We start from the raw sequence: 18,606 nt of genomic DNA, 5'->3' as shown, positions 1-18,606 counted from the left end.
AGGAGGGAGTGTCTTCAGGCGGTTGTTGTGATGCGAATCTGCCTGAAAGAATGAGCATGTCACTTCTTTTTTTTTTGGGGAGTCGGAACAACCGGCTCCCATTGATTTTAATCGGAGCCATCTTTTTGGTCAGGATTTTGAGGCAGATACGGCCTCAAAATCCTGACCAAAAAAAAAAAACCATGAGAACTTACCCTTATTGTTTGGCGGAAAAGGATCCCAGTCTCCTCTGCACTGGAGGAGACTAAGAACCTTTCATTGAAGTAACTATCAGCCATACCCTCTGCTCAGCCTGATTTATAGTAGGAGCTATGAGCATGCGAAGAAAAGCATACAAAACACTACTCACTTGAGAAAAATCTCAAGGTTATTGAAGTTTACCATTAATAACACCATGTCAATTATTTTATATCATATCATCTCCCCAAAAATAAAACCCAAAAAACCGAAAGTATTATACTTTAAGGCTAAGGCCCCACATAGTGGGCCACTGTAAAAAAAACGCTGTGGGAAAACCATGGTGGTGACGGATTGTGGTTTTTCCCACAGAAAGGAAACCTCTGCCAACTTTCTGCTTCCATGATACCTATAGGGAAACCGTTGGCGCTTCTGTAGGCATAATTGGCATACTGTGATTTCCAAAACCACAGCACTTTTCACTAGACTCTTTGCAGTGACTGTAAAATACCACGTTTTTTTCCCTGCTGCGTGTACACCACATGGGGCACTGGCGCAAACCTCTTTACCATTTTCACTAACTTCAACTCTTTGCATCCTTTAATAGACTCCAATCTTCTGATTCTGGAACAGTTGGGATTAATTCTCTAGCCCTAGCTATTCTTGAATAATACAGTTCGCTTCAGCACCCAATATGCTAATAGGCATAAGGATAGGTCAACAATGTTAGAAACCGGATAACCCCTTTAAGCCTTTAACCCTTAATATCTGCTTTAAGTGGGAATTCTTTGTGCAGCTGTATGGAATTGGAGAACACTGCCAAACCAGTTTGCTTTGCCACAATCACTGCGAGAATTCTGTGACTAGATGCAGAAAATGCTTAACTGCTTATTTGCCAATCGATGAAGGTAGTCAGGGAAAGTCTCAAGGGTTTGTGACATCAATAGGATAATGAAGAAAGAGGAGGAATTTATGAAGCCTTGCATACCGGAACTCTAGCATCAATGAGTTGCAAAATAGGTTTTTGTGATTTTTTGGGGGCTCATTTCTTGAACAGAATGGAGACTTTGGTGCAGATGTGACCCTAGTCTTAGTTTTTAATTGTAACACAACACACAATACATTACATCAATATAGCATAAATATTTCATTACACTAAAACAACAACAAAAAAAAGAATAGACATACTTCACTCAATTTATTTTACAGAGGAACAAATAGCATAAAAAAAACCAAATGTTTCATGAAGCAAACATTCTCTCTATATTAAAAAGAAAATTATTGGTTTTTTTCCCCACATTTTAACAATCATTTGAGTTTTTCTTCCAAAATAAAATAAATGGGTTCTCCATACAAAAAGGTAAATAAAAAAAAATGCAATTTCACATTCTTCTCTTCTGCGTACTTATATACAAAACTGTGAACAAAACAGAAAAAAAAAAAGAATCAGATTAGTAGCAGAAGCATACACAACATGGAATGAGATGTAATCTCTACCATGAAATGGTACAAAACACAAGCAGGGACGAGCAATTTTGCATAACAGTAAAATCTTTACATATATCTATATAATAGCTAAGATTATTTGCAATCATCAGGAAACTTAATCTTAACCACTCCAGTACCGGGACAATTTCTTTGGTTCAGGACCAGACACATTTGCGGGTATGTTTTTTGTATGTGCGGTTTTGAGGGCTATAACATTTTTATCATTTGGGTTATTCAACTAATTTTTGCGTCTGCTTTCGGTGACACATAGGGCTTTATTTTTGAATTATTATTTATTTATTTTTTTTACATTTTTTTGTATCCAGGGAAATATAAACAAGAGCGGAGGGTGAAAAAGAGTGTCTTTTTTTATAGCACAAAGTGCTACTAAAAATAAAAAAATAAAAAAAAACAACAACTTACTTTTTCCTCTCCATTACATTCATTTTTATTTTGTTTTGTGTCATCGGGGGTGGGCTAGAACCTGTGATAAGGGCGTGTTATTGACATTTTATTTTTAAATGATTTTACTTTTCTATTTCTTTATGTACTTTTTTACATTGTGTCCTGATAAGGAATATAGCCTCCTGCCCATACCTACAGCTCATCTAGGTCCTGTAGGACCAGCAGCTTTAACAGCCTCTAATCCTGGCGGATCACTTAACCGCTGGGTCAGAGGGAAGCCGCATCATGGTGACTCTCATAGTTGTCATTGAGCGCTGTGTACACTGCAAGCAGGAAGGCAGTGACTGTAATAAACCTTCTCTGCCTTCTCTAGGGGAGCACTAGCTGCAGTTACAGCCGACTCTCCATTTCTGCACCTGCTGAAAACTGCAAGTACGTTCCGGTACATCGTTACAGAACAAGAGAGCCACTCTCTGGATGTAAAAACCCAATGGGCGGACCAGAAGTGGTTAATTTTGTTTTTGCTTAAAGGGGTTGTCCCATAACAAGGATCCTATCTATACTGTTAGGTTATGTGGATATAAGACTTATTCTAAATACATTGCTTTATCAAAACTGCTTTGGCCGCTATCTTACTTTAGTCACTCCATTGTTTACATGTGTTTCTATGACCACGGGGCCTGGACCACAGGCTTATCTGCTCAGTCCCCAAGTGACGTAGCTGCCTGCTCTCAGGGGGCCGATGGAGTGGCTGAGTGCTGGGAGCAGCTCTGAGCTGTGTATGTCTCTGCCAAAGACAAGCAACGGAGCTCCTTAGATAGGGGAGGGATTTGGGATTTCGGTTCAATTGAATTTGGCTGATAAGGGCTGAGATAGGGAGTCCGGTACCTCTGTATGTATTACAAACTGACTCAAATCCAGCTCTGCTACATCAGCTTCATACTGTGGTAATTAATTTACAATCAATCCCTCATTACTGACTGCAAACATAGCAGAGCAAGTGAAACTCTGCCCACCAATGTGCCGAGAAAACCAGGAAGGGAAGAGAGCACACAGCCTGCAAGTTGGTGAACAAGCGTGATGGGAATACCCCTTTAAAGAAACAAAAGAAACTCCAGTGAGCAGGCAGTGGGAGAGGTAGTTGTATATAGTCTATGCACACATCCTTATCCTACCAGTCAACTATTAACTACAGTGATTGTATTGATCATAACTAGCATTAGGAATAAAAAAAAAAAAAAGACTTTGAGGTGGAAATAACACCAATTTCATGATCCTGATGAAAATCAGACTAGTATTTCTCGGAGATAGCAAATTAAACTATTTGGTTGACTGTTCAGCCCTGTATCCAAGTAATCTTAGGGTAAGTTCACACAGGGTTTTTTGGATCGCAACCTGAGGCGGGGGGTTTTCGGAAATTGCAGCATGTCAATTATATTTATGGAAACGCTGGCGGCTTCCCTGTAGATATAATTGCAACAGAAAATCTGCAGGGGAAAACTCTGCAAACTTTCTGTTTAAAGCACTGCCAGAAGAACTGCGATTCTTCATACATGGGGTTTTAAGGGATATATATAATTATTTGCATCTCTTTCTTTTTTATACATATTTTAACGTGAAAAAAAAAGGAAAATTTCACATTTTCATTTTTTCTAATAGTACAAAATGCCACAATTTTTTTTTTTTTTTTGAATGGATTTCCCTCTCTACTAAAGTCTATTTTTATGCAGGTGACACTTATTACTGTGTTGCCGAGGGGCAGATATTACACAATATACAGAAAACAACTACATTCATGTGCATGGGGCTTTAGGCTAGGCCTATGCAGCTATGAATTGCACCGCATAATGTCAGGTAGAAGTCTCATGACAAACAGTTGTGTGATCTGTGGCTTACTGTTGCAGAACATTTTTTAAACTGTGTTTAACACTTTAAACACAGTTAAGGGCAGGTTCACACCAGCACTCGATCATCGTTTTGCAGGTTTCCGTCTTCTGTCGGCAGAAGACAGAAACCCGGCATTCAGTGTCCACCAGTGACCACCCGTGAGCGTCTTCTGCTCTCTGCGGTGAAACAGGTTTTTTTTTTTTAACCGGACACATGCATGTCCGACTTTGTGTCCGGTTAATAAAAAACGGTTTCGCCTTGGAGAGCAGAAGACACTCAGGGGCGGACACTTTGCAAACCCATTCAAATGAACCCAGTCTTCTGTCCAGTTTCTCGGGCAGGACACAGAAACCTGCAAAACGGAGATCGGGCACTAGTGTGAACCCGCCCTAAGTTGAAATTGTGTTGCATACAACTTCCATTGAAGTCTATGGTGAAAAGTCGCACAAAACTTGTGAGCAAAATTCAAATCTTTTGTATTTACTGCAACACCATAGTAGAGAGGCACTGAATTTTTGTTGTGTGACTTTCCTGCATGTTATTGTGTTGCAGTGTAGTCTTAGCCCTAGGAAAACACAGCAGCTTTGACTGCAACTATCATCATGTGTCCACATATCTCACCCTTCAACATTGTCACCTTATGCGAGTGAATGGAGTCACACTGCAACCCTAAGGGAGCTGCATGTATGGCTCTACTAGTTGCAATTTTTTTTCCATATCAATGTACCTAATATGCTAGTACTATACTCTATTACTTCCCACTCAGTGCTAACAGAAAAACCCTATTGACAAGGAGAATGGCAATGGCCATTTACCAATTTATACACACCTTTCCAAGAAGTCTAACAGTGGAACCACAAAATTTGGTGTTCTAAAAAGGGGCTCCAGCACTGTCATGTCATTAATATAACAGAGCTATACATCAGCTATGATTTCTATCAGCAGGTGTTTCAAAAATAGTGAAGATGAACTCTAGTACTGAATCTGTACATATTTTATCAGCCATAAAGCATTTGAATAACAATTGGGGTGTCATTTACCATTATTTCCTCGGATAAAGGCATCTCCGTATTTATTCTTGAGCTGTCCATTGACATACTCCTCTGTCTGTTCCAAAGCAATGTTCATGTATCCATCTAAACATGCCAAGACTCCTGTAAATCACACAGATATGGATCTATAAGTATACACACCGTGTGCCAGACTATTTTCATTACACATTGATATAACTTAGACAACATACAATCCTTTGGAGCATGCATATAAAAATATTAATTTCTTTTGGTCATCTATGTGAAACAATTTGACCAAATACCCTAGTTTGAGCAAGTAAAAAAAATTGTATAAAGTGCTGGAAACACTATTATCAATAAAAGGCATACTTTATACGGCTAGCTATATGGGTCTGTATTGTTCACATCTCCACAGTGACTTCAGTTAGAAATATTTTAGCATACACATCAAATGGAATTCAGCATTGTATGCCACTGTATGGTGTATCACACACCCCAGAGAGGGACAGCAAAATCTACTCTTCTCTTCAGCCAAATACAGACTCCTAATGTTCCACACTACATCATAAATGGCTCATGTATCATAAGCAATAATAACTGACTGAACGATATCATCTCCACTGATATGTACAGCACAGATCTGGACATTTAAACTAGGTCCATGAAGGTAGAAAGAAGAAGTGAGAAATCGATTTTCTATTGCTGCTAAGAACATCCTAATTCTTTTTTGTTTTAAATAATTGGGATCTCAGATCAACTCAACAAAACACTGGGGTTGAGCCGATCTTGAAATTTCAGGATCGTTTTTAAAATCCGATTTCCGATCATTTTCCATTCAAACCCGATCCCGATGCAAGTCAATGGGAATTTTTTTTAATAATTGAAGATTGGATTTTAAAAATGATCCTATTCACTACACAGCATAGAGTCCAAAAATTGTTTCAATTTTTGGATTCCACGCTGTGTAGTGATTTAAAAAATGCCTTCTCCCAGCATCTCTGACACTAGTCTAGGGAGGAGGGGGCGCACAGGGTGCTCTCAAGGCATGTCAATGAGAGAGAAGAGGAGCACGAAGAACGGGGAGCGGCTCTGTGCAGGTAAGTTGAGCGAAGTTGCGAGCAGATAGATACCATCTACTCTTCTGTTTCATCCCTGCTGTGCCATATACTGGACTCTGCTACATCTCCCTAACTGTACTTTGACTTGTCTATCTACTCTTCTGCTTCGTCCCTGCTTTACTGTATACTCAGCTCTGCTACATCTGAGATGTAGCAGAGCTAAGTATACGGTAAAGCAGGACGAAGCAGAAGAGTAGATAGACAAGTCAATGTACAGTAGTATCTAACTACTCGCGAACTTCAGCCACGGCTTATTATATGGCGAGTGCCTCGTCGTCCTCACAGCAGAGCAGCACAGAATGATTTACCGCAGCCTGCCACTCTTTTTCTGCAGCCCTGTTTTACCATATACTCAGCTCATCTAAAATTTAGCAGAGTCGAGTATAGCAGGGAGGAAAGCACAGCAGGGAGGAAACAGAAGAGTATTACACTCCCATAGGAATGAATGGCCGCTTCCATTCATTCCTAAGGGTGCATGCTATTCAAAACGGGAGTTTCGAATAGTACTCGCTCATCTGATACTATAGCTTTTCCCACAATGATTGGCCAGTAGCCAAGCATTGTGGGAAATAACCTATGACCTCGATCTCGCCGGAAGAGATCGGGATTGGAATTCCAATCGTGATCGTGAAATTCACTCGATCGCCGATTGGAATCCGAACATTCCCGATCCCAATCGCTAAACTCTACAAAACACTTTTATGAAGTAAATTTCCTAAATTCCTATAAAATAAATATGTAACAAGCTACAGTCAATAAATTATACAATATTTTTATTTTCAAGCCAGATCTGGGGTCAGTTACATGCTGACTTCTGGCTCCACCCCAAACTGACTGACTGCACAGACCTGCGCATGATGAGAATACAAAATGTATAAAATGTATGCCAAAAGACCACCAATTTGCCAGGGCCCTTGAGGAAAAGCGTGGCATATGTGCTGGGAGCCATACTGGTGCATAGACTGAGCACAATTCAAAAACGAAAAGTGTACAGTCTGACTGATGATACCCCACTGATCCTGAAAATGGTGGCATTTGGGGGGTAAATGCAGTCAGGCTGTATGTTGGCTGTGCTGTTGGTGGACAGATGAAGCCGGATGAAGTCAATGGTTGCACCAGAAATAACCATCTCCAGCGCTTCTAATGAAGTCAACAAGAGCACTGTCCACCAACTGACACATTTACATTCAGCCTGGTTGTGACACGGCTGAAGGCACAACAGGGAAAACGCACACGCAGGGGACAGATACCCCCCCCCGAGTGATCAGGTATTTATCATCTAACTTGTGTTTAGTGGATAAATATTTTACATGGCATAATGCCTTTCAAAAGATATATTATGGCCATGTAAGTACTGTACATCACAGGGGCAAGTCTTGTCTGCTATAAGCCCAAATACCACAAAAATTATAATGCAGTCTGGTTAATAGGGTGATAAAGAAATAAATGAACCATAAATGCTACAGAGGAGATGTGAAATTACATGAGGCCAGTCAAATATATAGCTGTTCATGTAGTATATGGAAAGACCTTGTCCACCATAGTAAAGTCGCTGCTTGTCAGTGGTTCATGAAGCTTATGTTTAACTAAAGCTATTGCTGGTTTTACACAGAACAGCTTCTGTATTACAGTACAGGTTAGGTGGAAAAAACAATGTAATGGAGTGTTAAATCTGAAATGTCAACATTATGATCATTAAAGATACAGTCACCTCGATAATCAACTCCAGAATTCAGCTTTACAACCACAGGTCTTCCAATTATTTGCTTCAAAAAGTCGCTTGGGGTTTGTTTCCGCAAACTCATCCTGACTGTCTAAAAAATCCAAAAAAAGCAACAAATCAGTTAATAGGCCTAATACGTGACAAACTTCTGTCAATACATACTACATATTTTGCCCCAAATATGGCACCTAAGGACAAATTAGACATGTTCTTAGTAGGACAACATCTTGACTTCTGCTGTCAAGTTCACTGTATAGCCCCCCCCCCCCCCCCATTTTTGATTGGTCCACTGCTGTGTGGGCTAGTCAGTGGCTGTCCAGTGATGCTGCTTACACATGGATCATCAGCACTCAGACAATGATTGGCTGATGTACCTGTGTACATGCAGAAGGCAAAGATATATGCTGTTATTTTACATCTCTTCAAGGGAAAAAAATGTAACAGTTTGTTTCAATCATGTCTGAAGATGAACCATGCATTTTTCCTTTACTGAGATGTGCTGACTCCACTGTACAATAATAAAAACAGAGAGGAATGTTCACAAGTGACAGATTTGTTGCAAACATTTCTGTAACTGAAATTTAGTTCCATTCATCTGCACAGGCCGGTTTTAATAGTAAACATATAGATCTTTGCACACTCCATTGAAAAGAACAGTACAGTTGCTGATATTTTTGTAGCAAATCCGTCATGTGTGAATATTCCTTACGTTTTGGGTTATTTTTCTATATCACTTTAAAGATTACATATAGAATTACTATCAATTTAGTTACTTTTCAAATTTACCATAGATTCCAAGTTACAGCCTGTATAAAGGTATGTTCACACAGTTTTTTGGCAGCGTATTTAGACGCGGAATCCGCCTCCAAAAACGACTCCCTTTGACTTCAGTGGACGATGCTCGCTTTTTTCCCCCCACTAGCTAGCAGCAGAAAAAAGAACAACATGCCCCATCTTGCCGCAGATTCCATGGCTGATTCAGCCGCGGCGTCCATGGCTCGAGACACACTGCTGTTTAGGCCCATTCATTCAGGACTAAACAGGAGTGGAATGCTGCGGCGGAATGGCGGCTAGCCGCGCAGAATGTTCACATGGTGGAAAAGTTTTACGGAACCTGTTCCACCTTGTGAACATACTCTAAGTGTAGCTTTGTGTGTAACTCATTCTTATATTCTGTAGTTGTAGGAACAGAAGAATAGATAAGACAAGAAAGATGGATCTATCTTATGATGGACAGCAATGGATCCCCGAGACACCATATTGACTATAATGGGGTCCACTGGGTATTCATCGTTTTCTCGCTAACATCCCTGGATGAAAAAGTTGTGCAGTTTTACATGGACTCTGTGCCAAAGCCTATGATGTCAATGTGAACATAGCCTTATAGACCACTGCTAGGTTTACAAGTGTGCGGACTGCAGAGCTAAACCCACCCGGGATCTAATACTGTGCACTAGTCATATTACCTGCTCCACTACATTATAACTGCTCAGCAACCTGTGACAGATGTGGCATCCACATGCAGCAGAATTGTGAATACAGCTCTGGATTATAACAAAGGCTACACACAGGATCCTACACAGTAGTCAATGCCATGCATGTATAGAATATTGTATGTAGGTGAAGACTAGATTAGCTATTAGGGAATATAATAGTCTTATCACTTATGCACCCACATAGCCAATACAACCCTGTGATATATGCATATCCTCCACAACCTGAATGTGTGGAAGGGAGCAGGAATATCAGGGAACAGCCATTTATATCTGAGCTGCAGAAAACCTATCACATAACATAAGGCAGGAGAACACGGTACGGCCATGACTCCGCTCTACACACAGGTGCACACACATATCACACACACGAGCCGGTACATGTTCTACACACATGGAGGAAGTCTTACACTACCCGATAGACTCGCCACTCAGACCAGAAAACACGAGCCCTCCTCCCGCGCCTCTCTGTCGCCACCCACTCTACGGGGTGCAACTATGGACAATTTTGATCAAGAAGCGAAGCCCTTTACCAGATGGCTTTCAGGAGGCGGGGTGAGCGCACATAGAGTCGTGTCTAGAATTGAATTGCTGTCGGTACGCAATGACCTACAAGTCACGTGTTGCTCAGCGGTCATGTGATCCTCCTTTGTGCCCTCAGTACGCGGCCTGCAGGAAGCAGCAGTGTGTAGTAAACAGGGAGGAGTGCTGGGCGGCAGCGCGGGAGGATGACACAGAAAGGCCATGCTTGTGAATGATGTGGGACTACAAGGAGAAGCATTTCCATAGAATGATCGGGCCACATAGTAAACTTTTGCCTGGCTCCTTACCCCACGTGCTATAGCGCCCCCTTTACTGATGGCCACATGGTATAGCGCCACCTTTATTCCTTCCTACACATCATATAAAGCCCTTTACTGGCCCCCACATAGTATAAAGTGTGTTGGGGACTTCATAAAATGATGATGGGCTGATCCAAACAATCCCATAGTGTATGGATTATGTGATCATTATATGATGTGTATGGCTGGCACTGTCCTTAGTTGGCATTGATAACTAGTATCTCTTACAAGAGCCATCACTAAAGGAGGGGACTCCCAGCGCAGTCACAATGGGCATCTCTCAGTTTTCACATCAGTTTTCTTGTTATGCCTATGTTATTGAGCTTTGGGCCTTGTTTTAATGTAAATTGCCCTTTATTCATAGGCAGAGGAGATGAAAAGTGTGTTGGGGCCATGTCTTAGCTTGTCTGGGCTTCAGCCTCAGCTCTAAATTACCCACAAAGCACTTTTCCTCTCATTTGCATATGAATAGAATGATGAATAATGGTTTACATCAAACTGGGGCTCTAAAGCTGGACAGACATAGACACAGAGGCATAGCTGGAAACTGTAGAACTGCCTTTCTCTTCAAATTCTGTAGGAATAACTACAGTGAATGGGGCTAAATCTAGGGCCAGCTTAAGTTTTATGTGGGCCCGTCGGCAACAGATTTACAGTGGACCTGTTACGACTCAACTTCATCCACTCAGTTTAAGGCACATGTTACAATTTTAGCTGCAACATTGTCACCATGAAACATTGCAAATAATAAAATGAGTCAGTTGCGCACTTCTTCTGGTCAGTCCCATTTATTTGATCATGGCAATATGACCAACTTACACTAGGTTGACACTAGCATTTGCGTCTGCATGGGGACCCAAAAGGTGTAGAACCTGTTTGCTTAAAAAGCGGTTACACGCCGAAACCACGGACCGCCTTTCAAGAGTTTTCTCTCAGACAATTTTAAACAGATTCTGTGACTCCATCACAGGAGTGAATCCGGCCTTACATGAAGTTGCTTCCTGACAAAAGGAAATGGAGCTTTTCTGAACCCCCCCCCCCCCCCAAAAAAAAAAAAAACAGCAATGTTTTCTAATCCTGAATAACACCCTTAAAGTGATCCTATCATTAAAACACAATTTTTTGTGACTAACATTTAGAAATAGCTTACTGTGTTTTTTTGTAGCCGCAGGCATGCGCAGTCTGCTCTCCCCGAGGCCTCGAAGCATCGGAAGAAGACACTTGAAGAGACCGTTCCTGAAGAAGATGGAGGCGGTGCTGGAGAGTTCTCTTGCAGCATTGGGAACGCCCCCAGTGCTGTTTGAGCGCTGAGGACCGCCCCCAGTGCTGCAAGAGAACTCATTTGCATACCGACAAAAAACGGGATTTATACCGAACAGCGGCGTAGAGAAGACATCTAAAGATAGGAGAAGAATAGCATTTCTTAAGGCTATTCCTACATGTTAGTGAGAACAAATTGTGTTTTAATAATAGGATCCCTTTAAATAGGAAGGAGATCCTCTTCTTTACTAAACTCCTACTTGTCTAGTTATGTGTTTTTTTTGTTTTGCTTTTTAACTGTTGTGTTATAGTAGATTTTTTTTTAACACAAACCTAAAATAACAAACAGCCATGGCAGCCAGATCTGGGCAGGCAAAATGCTCACTTTTTCTCTTATACATAGTAAAAAAACAAACCATTTTTATTCATATGTTTTTATTCATATGCTAATTAGTTTTCTCCATGTACCCCAGAAGTCTATTCGTGCACTGTCTTCTGTATATACACAGGCGGCTGCTGACTCCTCCTCCCTGCTCTCACACACAGCAGACAGAGGAGAGCTGGCTGACAACTTCCTGTGTACGGAGGAGGCTAATTAGTATATGAATAAAAACTGACTTATTCAAAAACTACTGAGGCAATTTACATACAAAATGTACGTGTGGAATAGCCTTTCTAGAGTCTATGCAAGGATGTGATTAGTTAAAGAGGACCTTTCACCATATCTGGGCACAGGCAGTTCTATATACTGCCAGAAAGCTGACAGTGCGCTGAATTCAGCACACTGTGGGCTTTCCCGATCTGTGCCCGGTGTGAAGAGCTTACGGCCCGGTACCGTAGCTCTTCTATGGTCAGAAGGGCGTTTCTGACCATTAGCCAGAGACGTCCTTCTGCCTCGCGGCGCCAATCGTGCTGTGCTGTGGAGCCGGGAGGAACGCCCCCTCCCTCTGCTCACACAGCTTGTCCGTAGACTAGCATTATCAGGAGAGGGAGGGGGCGTTCCTCCCGGCTCCACAGCACAGCGCGATTGGCGCCGCGAGGCAGAAGGACGTCTCTGGCTAATGGTCAGAAACGCCCTTCTGACTGTAAAGCGCTACGGTACCGGGACCGATAGCGCTTTACACCGGGCACGGATCGGGAAAGCCGACAGGGCGCTGAATTCAGCGCACTGTCAGCTTTCTGGCAGTATATAACACTGCCTGTGCCCAGATATGGTGAAAGGTCCTCTTTAAAAATGAGTTTTCCCAATGATAGAGCCCCTTTAAAGAGGAGAAGAGACATTTGCAAAAGAGCAAATGGCCAAACCAAGAATTAGTCCATGAATTAATGACAGAATCAAAATCGGTGGAGACAAGCGGATTTCCAGTAACCCCTCGTTCACATCTGTGTTTGGTAATCCGTTTGGGAAGTCCGCATGGGGACCCCCTGAACGGACTACCGAACACACTGGCAAGTGGTGTGCAGTGAAAGCACACGGACCCCATAGACTATAATAGAGTCCGTGTGCTTTACGCGTGCTGCCCACACAAATCATGTGGACATAAAAGTAGATCACAAAGTACTTTTCTGTACGCATGTTACATGCGGAGACTGCACGGTCCCCATTATAGTCTATGGGGTCCGTGTGCTTTCACTGCACACCGCTTGGCAATGTGTTTTGTATTCCGTTTGGGGGGGTCCTCATGCAGAATCCCCGAATGGGTTACCAAACGCAGATATGAACAAGGGGTAACACTCCATAGGTCAGTTCTGAGAGGTAATGTCAGAGACAAAATCAGAGGACGAGGATTTCCAGTAACAAGCCAAAGGTCAATTAAGAGCAGTGCAGTGCACATGATCAGAATATAATAGCCACACTAGGTATAACCAGATAGCAAGCACTTGACTGAGGAGGAAGACGGCTTCAATATTCCTCCTCAGCTGCTAATTGTCTAAGCCTAAGTGAACTCTATATACTAAAAAAATCTTCCGAGGTCGGCACGGTAACCTTTGAACATTAGCTAAACTGAGATTCATGGCTTAATATCACAGGATTGCCATTTTGGCCATTCCACACTAGAATTCTAATGCATATTGGGTGAATTTTGCCATTATTTCAGTATTCAAATCTTCAGTAAATTAAGACAGCTCTATAACTAAGTGCATTTTCTTTATATAAAAAATGAAAACAAAAAGTAGCTCTTCAAGCATCAATTTTAATAAACATTGTTCCACAACTGTACTATACATGAGACCTTAAATCACTCCAGCAATTTAGATTAAATTGGAAAAGATCTACAAATTACTAACTGAAATTATATCATTTTTGTAAAGTTAATTTGCTTTTCTATTTGTATCCTTACAAATTAATCAATATGTGTTGCTTGGAGTGAATTGAAGCATAAAACGTTAGGGTATGCCATTGCTATTTGATCGGTGTGGGCACAACCTCTGGGGGTCCTTCTTTCTTTCCCGAAGTTTGAGTCCCCAATTTGATTCAAATAGTGTGAGAATTTCAGATTTGAGTTATGGGGTTTGGAAGGAGTGAGTCAAAAACGAAAATCGAAAAATGCACACGGCGGGAAAGGATTAAGTAATTTATTTATTTATTTACATTAATAATTTATTAATTGCACTGTTAATTAAAAGTGTGATAGACTCTTTGGTGCTAAATTAGTTAATTACTCATTAATTGATTAATAATTAATCAAACAAATAATTACCCTGTTAGTTTATCAATTAATAGAAAAGAAACTTTAAATATATAGGTAGATAGAAAACACTGTTAGCAAGTTAATTTAGGTTTGGGATATTACAGTGGGAATTGGGGCTCATAATAAAATCCAAAAAACCTGCATTATTAGTTTTATAACAACTGCTACAATATGACCAAGTGGTTGCTTGTTGCCGAAAAGGCATACCTTTGTGAGGACTTCGACTCTGGAAGAGGAGAGGAAATAAAATTTTTGCTGACATATTCATCAAATTTTAGTACTAGTGAATCTCCCCCCCCCCTCTTCCCGTATACGTCCTAGGGGTAGTGTGCGAACAAAACCATATTCAAATGATCCTGTCTGGACCCCCCCCCCCCCCTAATAATTATTTACCTCAAGTGCCTGAATTTTCTGCCAGCCCAAGCACCAATGCGAACACTACGAGTTCCAGAGAAACTGATTTTCTTAGAAAAAAAAATCAGGTGAGTTAATAGCTCTAATGGTGGCACGAACAAACCTCTATTCAGGGCAATTTATTGCATCAAATTGTAACAGCGATTATGCTAGGCCTCACGAATGGAGCCCTACTAATGACTATGAAACGTACATGTTTTGAGGTCTTCTACTAAATAGACAAATCCTTAGTACACTTTAAGGGTAGGCTTCACTTCCGCCAATATCTGGCTAACAAGAGGTCTAGGTATGACGTGAAGTTATTTAAAGTCTGTGAAAGTGTATCTGGTTACACTTGCAGATTCTGCATATATAAGGGGTAAGATTCATCCAGAGAGTCCCCTGTCCTGGGAATAAGTGGGAGGATAGTATGGGATTTGATGTACCCCTTACTGGACCAAGGATATCATAGTTATAAGAATCATTTTTATAATAGCATCCCCCTTTTGAAGAGCCTTGTAGCCATAGGCAAAGTTTCATGTGGCACAGTTAGTAGAAACCAAAAGGTTTCCCTAAATTCTTCACAAACCAGACAGTCAGCGGAGGAGACAGTATGTCTGTTTGCAGTGAGAATTTACTCCTGATAAAATATAAGGATAAACATGACATTTTATTTTGACTACCATACACACAGACAAGTCCCAGTACGAGGATCCACAGAACAGGTCCTAAGTCCTGTGTCTATCCAAGATTACAACCAGTTAATGGGAGGGGTGGACCTTTCACACCAGGTTCTGCAGCCCTACAATGACCTGCAAAGATTAAAGGTCTGGTATAAAAAAAATAGCCCTATACTTACCCAAGTGGCAGTCTATAACACCTTTATAAAAGTACCAGGCATAGGGGGATCTTTCTTGATTTTCAAGAAAAAAAATCATTAAGGCACTGATTTTTGGAGACCGGGAAGGGGAAGGCAGCAGTGGAAGCAGCAGTTCTTCTGGAGTTTCTAGAATCATTCATGGGCAGCATTTTCCAGGTGTTCTCCCCCCCCCCCCCACACACACACACAGAGAAAAAAAGGAGACCCCCCCAAAAAAAGGTGTCAAGTATGCTCGATGAGAGGAGTAAGGAGTGACACCACACACTACTGCGAGGCCTGCCCATCTAAACCAGGCCTTACTATTGGTGACTGTTTTAGAGCATACCACACCTCAAATGATTTTAATGAAATTAATTTGTTTTGTTTGTTAAATTCTACCTGGGTATCTATTTTATGAGGTTTTATTTGAGGTATTTCCAACAATTCCCATTTGGCTCCAACTAAGTAACAAATGCAACATAGTACCAACAAACCATGAAACATCCGTGGGGTCAAAATGTTCATAATACCTAAAATTTAATTATTTGAGGGGTGTAGTTTCCATAATGGGGTCACTTATAGTGAGCTGCCATTGTTCTGGTACTTCTGGGAGGCTGCAAATGCAACGTGGCCCTTGACTTCAAAAGTCAGATAATGCTCCTTCCATTATGAGCCATCCTGTGTTCCAAAACAACAGCTTATGATCATAAATAGGGAACTCCTTTTAGGAGGGGCCGGGGCCTCCGCTGTGCTGCGTGGAGGTTCCTGGCCCGCTCTGCGTCTGGTGCCGGAATGTCATGACTGGTCCTGGCAGGGGGTAGACCGGAGCATCTGCTTGAGTCTACGGAGTTCCCGGTTTCCCTCTAGTGCCAGGACCAGCACTTCCGGGTTCAGGGGGTCAGCGGTGGGCCAGAGGCTATTTAGGCCTCATTCTGGCTCTGGCCCGCTACTGGTTATTCGTTTCCCCCACGGTATCAGCTCCCTAGCGACGAGCCTCTCCTGCTTCCTTCCTGCTCCCTGTCACCCGTCTCCTGCCTCCTGTCTATATTTGTATTCCCTGGATTGTTTGACCTGGCTTGCTTTACAGACCTCTTCTCCGTGATCCTGATTTGGCTACTCCTTTGATCCTCTGTGTATGACCTTTTGGCTTTCTCCTGACCTCCCTTTTTGAATCCTGATTTGGCTACCCCACTGACCTCCTGTGAATTACCCGGCTCTCTTGACTTTGCTTCTGCCTCTTCCCTCTGCTACCATGTGACTTCCAGTTAACAACTCGGCTTGCTTGACTACGAATTTGCTCCTTTGGTTTCTGCGTGCCTTCCCTGAATTACCTTCCTGCACTTCTGCTTTCTTGAACCATGCTGCTCCTCCAGACTTTACTGCAAGGTTAGTGTCTGGGTATTTCTGGGTCCTTGTACTTGGGGTTTGCTGGGTGTGTTTCTCTGCGCAGTTGCGGATCTGGGCCCCGGACTTTTACCAAGTCCAATTCCACCATCAGGAGCTCTGGTGAAGAACAACGGGGTCTGGTTCTGCTCTGGTTAGCACACCCAGGACTGTTTTTGGATCAGCGATTGAGAATTCTAGTTGCCTAGGACCTTACTGAGTTGTTTGTTGCATCAGGTTCCTAAAATTTGTACTCAGGAGAAATTTTACAACAAATCTGGGTATTTTATTCTATGTGAAAATGAAAATTGTTCAGCTAAAATGACATGTTTTTTTGAAAAAAACAACATTTTTTTTAGTTAACAGAACAATTCAGATTGGTAAAAAATTTATGGGGTCAAAATATTCACGATACCCGAAGATGAATACCGTATATACTCGAGTATAAGCCGACCCGAATATAAGCCGACCCCCCTAATTTTACCACAAAAAACTGGGAAAACTTATTGACTCGAGTATAAGCCTAGGGGGGGAAATGCAGCAGCTACTGGAAAATTTCAAAAATTAAAATGGCCGGAGTTTTTGGGTGCAGTAGTTGCTTGGAAAGGGGAGGGGGGTGTTTTGGTTGTCTGTCTGCCCCTTCCCTGAGCTTCAGGACTGGGTTTTTTCTTCCCCCCCACTTGGAATTCAGCCTGGCTGAATATAGGGTATCTGCAGTGCTTCTATAAACCCCTTCCCGATGGAACAGGAGCACTGCAGATCTCCTATATTCAGTAGACCGGGCACTTTCAGACACAGGGATACCTAATGTGTATGCGTTTCACAGTCATTTTCTACTTTTGTATGTATTCTAGGAAAAGGAGTGTTTTAGAACTTTTTTGTTTTTAAAATCTTTTTTTTTTTTTTCTTTTGCACTATTTTATGGGAGATTCTATACATTAATGTTGTGGCTGATCATAGACCCTCCCTCCTAAGCCGACTCGAGTATAAGCCGAGGGGGGCTTTTTCAGCACAAAAACTGGGCTGAAAAATTCGGCTTATACTCGAGTATATACGGTACTTCGAAGGGGGTAATTTCCACAGTGGGCTCACTTCTTATGGTTTTCTATTGTTCGAGAACCAATGGGAGGCTGCAAATGGAATGTGGCACTTGAAAACTGATCTAGCTAAATCTGAGCTCCAAAAGACAAATGTTCTGAGTTCCTGTTCTGAGTCCTCCTGTGTGTCCAAACAATAGTTTATGACCACAAATAGGGTATTGCCATATTCAGGAGAAATTACATAACAAACTGGAATATTTTATTCTTTGGGGAAATGAAAACATTTAATCTAAAACTACATATTGTTGGAAAAAATTTAATTATTTTAATTTCAGGGCTGAACTCAAATACACTCAGTGGCACACCTGTGGGGTCAAAATGTTTACCATACCCATATAAAATTCCTTGAGGGGCGTAGTTTCAAAAATGGGTTCATTTCTAGTGAATTACTATTGTTCAGGTAATTTTGGGACTATATAAAAATGATTTGGTGCCTGAAAAAGATCCTAATAAAATGGTGTTACCAAAATTCATCAGTTGCTGTTTCATTTCTGAGGACTATGATTGAGTCAAGTTGCATAATATGGCTACATGTGAGATATTTCTACAAACTTCAGAATTAGGGAAATAAATATTGAGGTTTGATTTGCTGTTAACCATTGCTGTGTTACAGGAAAAAATTAATTAAAAAGGATTATTTGCAAAAAAAAATAATTCAAATTTCACCTTCATTTTCTTTTAATTCCTGTGGAACACATAACGGGCTTATAAAGTTCCAAAACACTGTTTTAAATAATTTGAGGGTGGAGTTTCTAAAATAGAGTCATTTATT

General features: G+C 41.4%; 2 protein-coding genes across 3 annotated transcripts in view; both read right to left on the bottom strand.

Annotated features, from left to right (window-relative positions):
- REELD1 (reeler domain containing 1) overlaps positions 1-278 on the bottom strand; it is a 39,683-nt gene extending 39,405 nt beyond the window's left edge. The window contains exon 1 of the mRNA XM_075262239.1: positions 195-278. Coding sequence (XP_075118340.1) covers positions 195-278 — 84 coding nt within the window. The remainder of the gene's footprint in view (positions 1-194) is intronic.
- A 1,082-nt stretch (positions 279-1,360) lies between these two features.
- Positions 1,361-9,777, bottom strand: LSM6 (LSM6 homolog, U6 small nuclear RNA and mRNA degradation associated). 2 transcript variants are annotated; one of them, XM_075265576.1, is made up of 4 exons: positions 9,720-9,777; positions 7,800-7,902; positions 4,998-5,111; positions 1,361-1,594 (listed from the first exon to the last, which is right to left on the bottom strand). In XM_075265576.1, the coding sequence occupies exons 2-4, from the start codon at positions 7,891-7,893 to the stop codon at positions 1,560-1,562; spliced, it is 243 nt and encodes an 80-aa protein (XP_075121677.1). In that variant the 5' UTR covers positions 7,894-7,902; positions 9,720-9,777; the 3' UTR covers positions 1,361-1,559. The 2 variants fall into 2 exon arrangements, with proteins under 2 accessions (XP_075121677.1, XP_075121685.1); XM_075265584.1 differs by having other exon boundaries at positions 9,699-9,763.
- Positions 9,778-18,606: the final 8,829 nt, after the last annotated feature.

Source organism: Leptodactylus fuscus, chromosome 1 (genome assembly GCF_031893055.1).
Source record: "Leptodactylus fuscus isolate aLepFus1 chromosome 1, aLepFus1.hap2, whole genome shotgun sequence".
Taxonomy (NCBI): Eukaryota; Metazoa; Chordata; class Amphibia; order Anura; family Leptodactylidae; genus Leptodactylus; species Leptodactylus fuscus.
This window is presented reverse-complemented; position numbering and strand designations above follow the sequence as displayed.